Source organism: Primulina huaijiensis, chromosome 14 (assembly GCF_012295235.1).
Source record: "Primulina huaijiensis isolate GDHJ02 chromosome 14, ASM1229523v2, whole genome shotgun sequence".
Taxonomy (NCBI): Eukaryota; Viridiplantae; Streptophyta; class Magnoliopsida; order Lamiales; family Gesneriaceae; genus Primulina; species Primulina huaijiensis.
The window spans coordinates 820,227-829,455 of record NC_133319.1 but is presented as its reverse complement, the minus strand read 5'-3'; the positions used below and the strand labels follow the sequence as shown (position 1 = coordinate 829,455).

Here is a 9,229-nt window from a genome sequence, read left to right as displayed (position 1 = left end):
GACAATAATTATGTTATGCATGTGAACACGAGCGAGTGAAATTAATGCATGTCTTGTTCGATTAGTTATGCTTATACAAAGCGTAGCCACATAGTATGTACGAATTAAAATGGTTTGACCATCTAATAGTTTAGAATATATATGGAAGATAATAATTTGGGTGATACGGTCTCAATGGTTGTATTTTGTGAGACGGATATCTTATTTAGGTCATCCATGAAAAAATATTATTTTTTATGCTAAGAGTATTATTTTTTATTGTGGATATTGGTAGGGTTGACCCGTCTCATAATAAAGATTCGTAAGACCGTCTCACAAGAGACCTAATTTATCTGAAATTCCCAAAGTTTAGGGTTCTCGAGTTCTAGAATTCTATGTTATTTTCAATCTATATAAAAAAATCGTCCGTAAATTTTGTCAAAAAACGTTCCAACTAAAACATCGGGCATCTGAGTATAACAATTTACATACACGAAATTTATATGAAGGGTTGTTTTTTTTTCGTAACCCTGGTCAACATTTTTTTAAAAAATAGTATCATGTAGTGTATTTGTTCACTACACGGGTAGGTTATTTTTTTTAAAAAAAATGTTGACCAGGTCTATTTCCTCAAATATCCCTTAATATGAATCATCCCACAAATCAATTTTGTGAATCGATTTTTAACTCGATCTGATTCATAAAAATATTTTATTTTTTTATGTTAAAATTATTGATTTTCACATTAAATATATATTAAATTGATCGATCTCAGCATAATATATATGCCGGTATTTAACTATTATTCATTTAGAAACATACAAGATATGTGATTATATATAATTATCAGAACTCGAATGAGTTTAAAATGTCAATAGTGGTGAAACATATGGACTACTATTCAATCATTACAGACAAGGTCATTTTAGGTATTTCACTGTCCCACAAACATGTCTCCTTTGTGTGCATATGTATTATATATACACGCACATTCACCTCCCATTGGCAACACACCATTTTCTCCCCCCCAATCCTTAGTCTTCTGAGCTCCATTTCCAATCCAGCTCCTTTTTGCCTCTAACTTTTCGTTTGCAAGAGAACCCACGAAGAAAAAACTGATCTTTTTTCTTTTAGCGCACATTAGTAACTCTGTAAGTGGTTTGTAGATGGACTTTTCTGCCTCTGTTGTTAGATTCTTGCTCAGACCTTTTTATTTACAAATTCAAAGATCATTCTTTCTTTCTTTTTCTGTGTATATATGGTATGGGTTATCCTCTTTCTTACCGTCGTTTTTAGTGTATTTGGATTAGATTCATGGGAGAAGCACTTAGGTTGTGTACGAGACTTTCTTGAAGTTGCTTCGTTAAACTTTTTCTGGAAAAAAACTTTTGGACTGTTTACGATTCTATGTGAGTAGAAATACATGATGAATTTTTAAAGTTAGATGTTTTTCTTTCCGGATTTGATTTTCTCGACAATTCAAATGAAATCGCGTCGCTTTCATGTGTTGATGATAGCTAGAAGCTAAATTCCATAGCCGTCTTTTCGATTCGTTGCATCATGCTCCCAATCCTTGGAATTCTTCTCGTTTTATTCTCACAACCTATTACAAAGCACTTATATTTATGATAATACAATAATTTACCTTTTCTGTTCCTCTGCCGAATTCTCTTTCTACTTTTTCCCATAATTTTTCACTGTAAAGTTTCATAATTGCTATTTTCCCTCTCGCATGTCTAGGTAGCTAATTGTAAATTTTGCTTTTCCTTTTTCAAGATCTTGATTTCTTATAGGAACCGGTGTCTAAATTGCAGTTGCTCAATTGAATTGTTAATATGTTGGATACAATGGAGCAAGTATTTGATCCTGAGGCAGTAATAGAAGAATTTGAAGCCACGACAAGGGATGCTGGAGAAGTTCAGAGGGAAACTCTAAAGAAAATATTGGAAGAAAATGGTGAAGCTGAGTATTTGCAGGAATGGGGTCTCAATGGAAGAACTGATCCTGAAAGTTTCAGGGATTGTATCCCCCTTGTCACTCACAAGGACTTGGAATCTTACATTCAGCGAATCGCCGACGGCCAAAATTCATCCATTTTGACTGGCAAACCAGTTACCACCATTTCATTGAGGTACCCATTTGCTCACTCTTCTGATTCATTTATTGATTTTTATAAGTAATAGGTGAAATTTGAGATTCTAATTGCAGTTCTGGCACGTCACAAGGGAAGCCAAAGTTCGTGCCTTTTAATGATGAATTGATGGAAAACACACTACAGATATTCAAGACTTCTTTCGCGTTTAGAAACAGGTAATTTTGATGGTGTCCACTGGTCCCCGACCCACCCTTTGGTTTTATTTTCTAGTTTGCCTTAATTGAACCTTATTTTATTTGGTATTTGAATTTATACATGAGGTCCTCTGACCAGACAAATTTCTTTCGCTTCTTGAATATCCTAGGTGTGCGTGCAGTCAGAGCTCCTACTCACGCTTGGCTGGACAAAGAAAAGTAGCACTTGTGTATAATATTTTATTTTCAAAAAGTTCTTAATTTTTTTTTTTACCTACTCACGCTCGGTTGGACAAAGAAAAGTAGCACTTGTGTATTAAAGTTTATTTTCAAAAAGTTTTAAAATTTTTTTTTTTAAAAAAATTTTAATATATATTGAATGATTCATCATCAAATCAAGAATAAAATGGTAAAAATATTTAATTTTTGATAACGTGCTCTTTGTTGGAAGTATAGCCTTCAGAGGATCAAACTTGACATTACCCATCAAGATTTGCCCTTTTGTCAATCTTTTCAGTAATTTAAATGATATTTAGCTTCTTATATTTTTGTTCTTTCGTGTGACAAAATGTGAGATGCATATTTGAGGTGAAGAAGTGTCTGGCATCAATATAATTGCTTCTGATGAGAATAGAAGCTGGTCGCTTCCACCTTGTCTAAGTTATTAATTTTATATGTATTGTAACTAAGACTAGTGTCTTTCTGATACTCATATTCCATACTTAAGCTTGAGTGGAACAATTTACTTTTGCAGAGAATATCCAATCTCGGGTGGAAAGGCTTTACAGTTCATTTACAGTAGCAAACAATTCATGACAAAAGGGGGCCTAGTAGCTGGAACCGCCACCACTAATGTGTACCGTAACTCAAAAATAAAAAAAACAATGAGGGAAATGCAGATTCCATTTTGCAGCCCCGATGAAGTGATCTTCGGCCCCGACTTCCACCAGTCTTTATACTGTCATCTTTTGTGTGGGCTAATCTTCCGAGACCAAGTTCAAGTCATTTCATCCACATTTGCCCACAGCATTATCCACGCCTTCCGAACTTTAGAACAAGTTTGGGAAGAACTTGTCAGTGATATCCGAGAAGGGGTTCTCAGTACCCGAATCACGGTCCCATCAGTTCGATTGGTAGTGTCTAAGATTCTTAAGCCCGATCCTGAATTGGCGAATACAATTTCTCACAAGATCTTGGGATTAAGCAACTGGAATGGATTGATCCCAGAGCTGTTCCCAAATACAAAATATATTTATGGAATCATGACAGGTTCCATGGAGCCTTATCTAATGAAGTTGCGGCACTATGCTGGAAACTTACCGTTAATAAGTGCTGATTATGGATCTTCTGAAGGATGGATTGGAGTGAATATCAACCCTAAGTTACCACCAGAACTAACCACATTTGCTGTGCTTCCAAATATTGGTTTTTTTGAATTTATCCCTTTGAACGAGGATTTTAACGGCGTTGAGCAGACTCCTGTTGGACTAACCGAAGTAAAGGTTGGTGAGGAGTATGAGGTCATTGTCACTAATTTTGCAGGTGCTTATATTGTCTGTCTCTTTTCTTAATCACGCCTCTCTGTTTTTTATGTTATCTGATTACTGGTTAATATGATAACTAGTTTACTAACTCCTGATACCACTTGCCAAGTTGCCATGTGGTTATTTTACTCTTTTCCTGGTCTTGGTGTTCGCCATAGTTTATTCTTTATTATTAATCATATATAAGATTGCTCCACGTGACAAAACCAGCTCTGTAAGTAAAACTATTGTTGTTTCAACATTTTGTCCTTCTATGAACCATATAGTATGCCATTCTTGTATAGAAAGCGACATCGCATGAATAGCATAGGTAGCATCTTTTGTTCTTTACATTTGCGTTCTTCCGCAGGCTTGAACGATTCCTACCGCACAAAAAGTTATAACTAGCATAATGCTACCGTTCAGATATTTTAATTCGTTTAGCGGCATAAACGAATATTACTAGTCTGTGGTAACAGTTATTCGAGCGGCTGAAGTTTACCATTGGTTTGTGTGACAACCGCAAAGTTTGTTGAAAGATGATGCTTATAAATTGCACTCTCGCAGGGCTGTACCGTTACAGATTAGGAGACGTAGTCAAAGTTAAAGGATTCCACAACTCTTCACCGGAGCTCCAGTTCGTTTGCAGAAGAAATCTTCTTCTCACAATCAACATTGACAAGAACACCGAGAAGGATCTACAGTTATCCGTTGAAGCTGCAGCGAAGCTGCTAGCCGCGGAGAATCTAGAAGTCATAGATTTTACGAGCCAGGTGGATACATCAACTGATCCTGGCCATTACGTGATCTTCTGGGAAATGAGTGGCGACCCGAAGGACGAAATTGTCCAAGAATGCTGCAACTGCTTGGACAAATCATTCGTGGATGCAGGATACATGAGTTCTCGGAAGGTGAACACCATTGGAGCCCTCGAACTCCGAATCATGAAGAGGGGTACTTTTCACAAGATCATGGATCATTACGTGGGATTAGGATCCGCTGTTAGTCAGTTCAAAACGCCGCGATGCGTGGGGCCAACAAACAAGATTGTGCTTCAAATACTGTCTAATAATGTCGTCAAGAGCTACTTTAGCACTGCATATTAATATGAATTATTAACAAGTTGCTGCTTTCATGATTTAGTTTATCTATCTGCGTGTAAAATATGTGGCTGTATCTTAGTAGTAATACCCTTGCTTTCATAAGACAATAAAAGATCAATCACACAATGTAATTTGTCACTATGTCGTTTATTTTACGTTCGCAAGGTTTTTCACAGGGTAATTATACCCAAGATTTTGAAAATATACAACTGTTTAATTAGATCCTGGAAATTTGCAAGGATGATTATTAGACTTATCCCGAGGATAATGCACTCAAAGTAGGTTGAACGTGGTATGATGATCGTGATTTTCGTTTTTGCTCTGGGGACATGCGTGGCTTATTGTTGTGTATAGTGATGGCTGCATTCATTCTGAGATTAATGCATTTGTTTTTTTTATCACCTTTCGTTGTGTTCTGGTCCCCCCATGGACTCGCTCTTTTATCATACTAGTATCTAACCCGTGCGATGCACGGGATGAATTTAATTATTCTTCGACTTTTTTCATTTTCTTTTACAATAGTAAATATTTTTTTTTTTTGGGTTTTGAGATCCAACTCCTTTACACAAACTTTACCGTTTTTTAAATTAATTTCTTTTGGTTTTACATTACTTAATTTGAATTTTAAAATTTGTGCAGAATGATCAAATAAAATTCATGTGCGACCTATATATTCCTTGCGGTAGAGCTAAGAATATGGTTCAACCCGAGCTAGATTTTTAAACTTTAGAATCTTTTAATAATTTAAATTGATCTGCTCGAGCTAATATTAAATTAATCCAAAATTATTTTTTAAAAAGAAATAATTTGATTTCCAATTTGTTTGCCTTCATCAGTTAACTACATATTACATTTTTTTGATCAAGAGTTTTCAATTAATCCGAACATGCATTTGGTCGCCAGCTTAGCTTTGAAACTATTCAGAGAATCTGGAATCATATAAAAACAAAACACGCCATCTCTACGGTCACAGATTATATACAAGTTCAAGAAACAGTACTCTAAATCAGATACTGAAGAGTATATATGGAGGAATCACTTGACATAAAGATATGGGATTGTGGGAGTCCTTTATACGTACGATGCATACGAATTGATAGCAATGAGTAATATAATGGAGAGACATTATTTCATGATATTACCTCACCTCAGTGAATCAAGAAAGTCGAAAAGCCGATCATCAAGGTGTGTATCACCTCCGGCCAGTACTGAAATAAATCTGCAGCTGCTTCATCAACAGATTATCATGAATCGGTTTTGGCGCGAAAAGGCTCTTCAGTCGAAAAACTTTTAACAAGAAAAGTGTGAATTTTTATATGTTTCAAAAAATATGTCCGAGTCCTTTAATCGATATGTTAAGCATCTTAACAGGTATCGATGGCATGATATCATTGTTCCACTCTGTATTGTTTACTTTTCCTGTCGTAATTATTAGAGTATGCTTACTTAATTATCATCGGTTTCTCAGGCTGTGTTTGGTTTGAGGATAAAATTAACTAATGATTAGTATGTAAATGATAAAAGAAAATGATTGTCGTAGAAATGTAATATATGGTGTAAAATAATATTATGTTTAGTAAGATTTTTAAGCGTAGGATACTTTTGAATTTTTTGATGAAAGGACAAAATTGCCCTTTCTTCTTCCACTTCGGCAGCGTCGGTGGTCTGGCGGCCGATCCGGCAGCGAAGGTGACGGCGACGGCGGCTGCGGTACTGGTTCTCGGCGGCTGCCCGCGACGATTGGCCGGCAGTCAGCGGTGGTGGGGCCGGCAGCGGCGGTCGGCGTGGTCGGCGGTTGTGGCGGCGGCGGTCGGTGGGCGGGAAGTGGTGGTGAGTTTGGATATAGGAGAATGGTAAAATTCGAAAAATAGAAAGGATTAAGAGTTGAATGAATAATCTTAGGGGTTGATGATTGATTATTTTATATATATATATGTGTGTGTGTGCGCGTGTGCGTGTGTGTGTCTGTCTGTGTGACTGTTCGTGATTTTAATATGAAAATAAACAATCAATATATATAGATATATAAATTTAAGGCAACATGCGAATTTGTGTTTCATTTGCTTCGACGTGGGTTTAATTTTAGTCGATTAATAGCGTTGCAATTTAAATTTTTGGTTGAAATATTTTAAATTGGGACATTTTTATTGGAAAATTTGTGTGAAAACTAAATTTAACGAACGATTAGTAGTATGAATTGAACAGCTATGAACTATTATCTAATTTATTTTTGTAGATATTTTTTATGGAATGGGCTGGCTTTCGCAGAAGCCCGCATTTATTAATTCGATATTTAGAGGAGAATGAAGGTTATAAATTAGTAAATATACATTTGAACAGCCCTTTTTTTTTTTAAAGAGTTTTAAAATTGCCTTTCCATAAAACTTGTTCACAATTTTTTTTTTTTATAAATTAGTATTCCTACATATCCCAAAAAATTATATTATTATTTTATTTAAAAAAAGTTAATTAAATTATGTGCTATCAAGAAATTAACCACGCGATTGAGACTGCTTCATGATTTATATATGTGATATGTGTCGACTCGATCCACACTTACCATTAAAAGTAATACTTTCGATATAAAAATTGATATTTTTTTCATGAGTTGAGTTGAAGAGTCGTCTCATGAAATTAATCGTGCAAATGTCTCGCAAGAATTTTTAAACAAATTATATTACACGACTAGATTACCACAATAAATTCTGTTCCATCAAGATATATGACTTATCTGATCATACCACTAAAATTGTTGGTAAAATGTGTAAAAAATAAAATATTTTGGTTAAATCTAGAAAATATTCGTTTTAAATCTTCCAAACAACTAAAATATATTTAGAATGACTAGATTTCAAATGAATCCGTCGAAAAAACACTCAGAAATTTATTTAAATAAATATTTACTTATTTAAGTGAAAATTAATAATTAAAAACAGATGTAAAGAGAACGACACAACTTATTAGAGCATGTTTAATGGTGTGAGAAAGTTAGTGAGATGAAGTTCATGTCAAAGTTATCGTTGATAACTTCATTGTATGTTCTTACAGTGATGAGATAAATGTTGAAATATTAATTTTTTTATATTTAAAAATAATATAATAAAATTGCACATAATTTTAAAAAATTAAATTACACATAATTAAATTTTAAAACTTACAAGTAATTTTTAAAAAACATATAACATAATTAAATTTTAAAAAACACACACATGTTTGAAAAAATACACATACTTAAAAATGAGATTTATTTGTTGACAAATATTTGAATTTTAAAAACATAATTCCATGTCCTTGTGGACAGTGTGCAGATGCACCGAGGTCAAGTCAACGCAGACACCGATTTCTTATTTAATTTAATTAATATGTCACTAGTTGGATCGACCAATGGTGTCACCCAAATATTTGGTCAGAATATTCCAACAAATCATTGGCTTTAATTCTCGTTGACTTTACAAATTGCACGAAAGAGTTTATTCTAACAATTTCTCTCCAATTTTTCCAGCAACTTCCCCAACCCACTCACTAGCATGGATTCATTCTATTAATTACTCTACATACATTATGCGTATATACAGTCTTTTTTATCATTATCGTTAGACTAAAATAAAATTTGACAAATTATGGAGGGACTAAATTGATATTTGAATTGTTGAAATAAAAAAATAAAAATAATAGTGTGTGTTGAAAGTTTAACAAAAAAACAAAACTGAAATATTATTATCATATAAGAGTAAAGTTGAAAGAAAAAGTTGATGTCCTTCTTAGGTGGTTACTATCATGTCCTCAACTTTAATAAAATAGAATAGATTCACAAATTTTGATTAAAAATTTTCTATACTTTTTATCATTAAATTATCTAGAAACAAACATTAATTAATCGATACCTATAATATATACAAAAATTCAGTAACTATATATATATATAGTTTTGATATGCTGCACACCTACCGTGCACACTTATGCGAGCACCAATGAGGTGTCACTCACCCATTGGATGCGATGAAATATAGAACTTGCGCATCCAATGGGTGAGTGACACCTCATCGGTGCTCACATAGGTGTGCATGGTAGGTGTGCAGGATATCAAAACTGATATATATAATCCAATTAAATAATAAAAAAATTCATATTTTAAAATAAAAATAAAAATATTGCTAAAACAATGTTTAGTAAAACAAATCTATGCTATTTATTAAATTTTGAGCAATGAAATGTGACATCAAACTAATTTTTACATATATAATTCTTCTATTTCAATTAAACTGCATGCAAATATTAACAAAAAATACGAAAAAAAAAATTNAGGTAAATATCACTTTTGCTTTTGCTAACTTT

The 9,229-nt window shown here is 33.7% G+C and overlaps 1 protein-coding gene across 3 annotated transcripts; it reads left to right on the top strand.

The window, feature by feature from the left end:
- The first annotated feature begins 971 nt into the window (after window positions 1–971).
- LOC140957116 (jasmonoyl--L-amino acid synthetase JAR6-like) lies at window positions 972–5,020 on the top strand. 3 transcript variants are annotated; one of them, XM_073414248.1, is made up of 5 exons: window positions 972–1,130; window positions 1,794–2,110; window positions 2,188–2,289; window positions 3,023–3,810; window positions 4,359–5,020. In XM_073414248.1, exons 2-5 carry the CDS (start codon window positions 1,815–1,817, stop codon window positions 4,895–4,897), a joined length of 1,725 nt encoding a protein of 574 aa, XP_073270349.1. In that variant the 5' UTR covers window positions 972–1,130; window positions 1,794–1,814; the 3' UTR covers window positions 4,898–5,020. The 3 variants fall into 3 exon arrangements, with proteins under 3 accessions (XP_073270349.1, XP_073270350.1, XP_073270351.1); XM_073414249.1 differs by having other exon boundaries at window positions 975–1,130; window positions 1,773–2,110; XM_073414250.1 differs by having other exon boundaries at window positions 975–1,130; window positions 1,756–2,110.
- The last annotated feature ends 4,209 nt before the right edge of the window (window positions 5,021–9,229 follow it).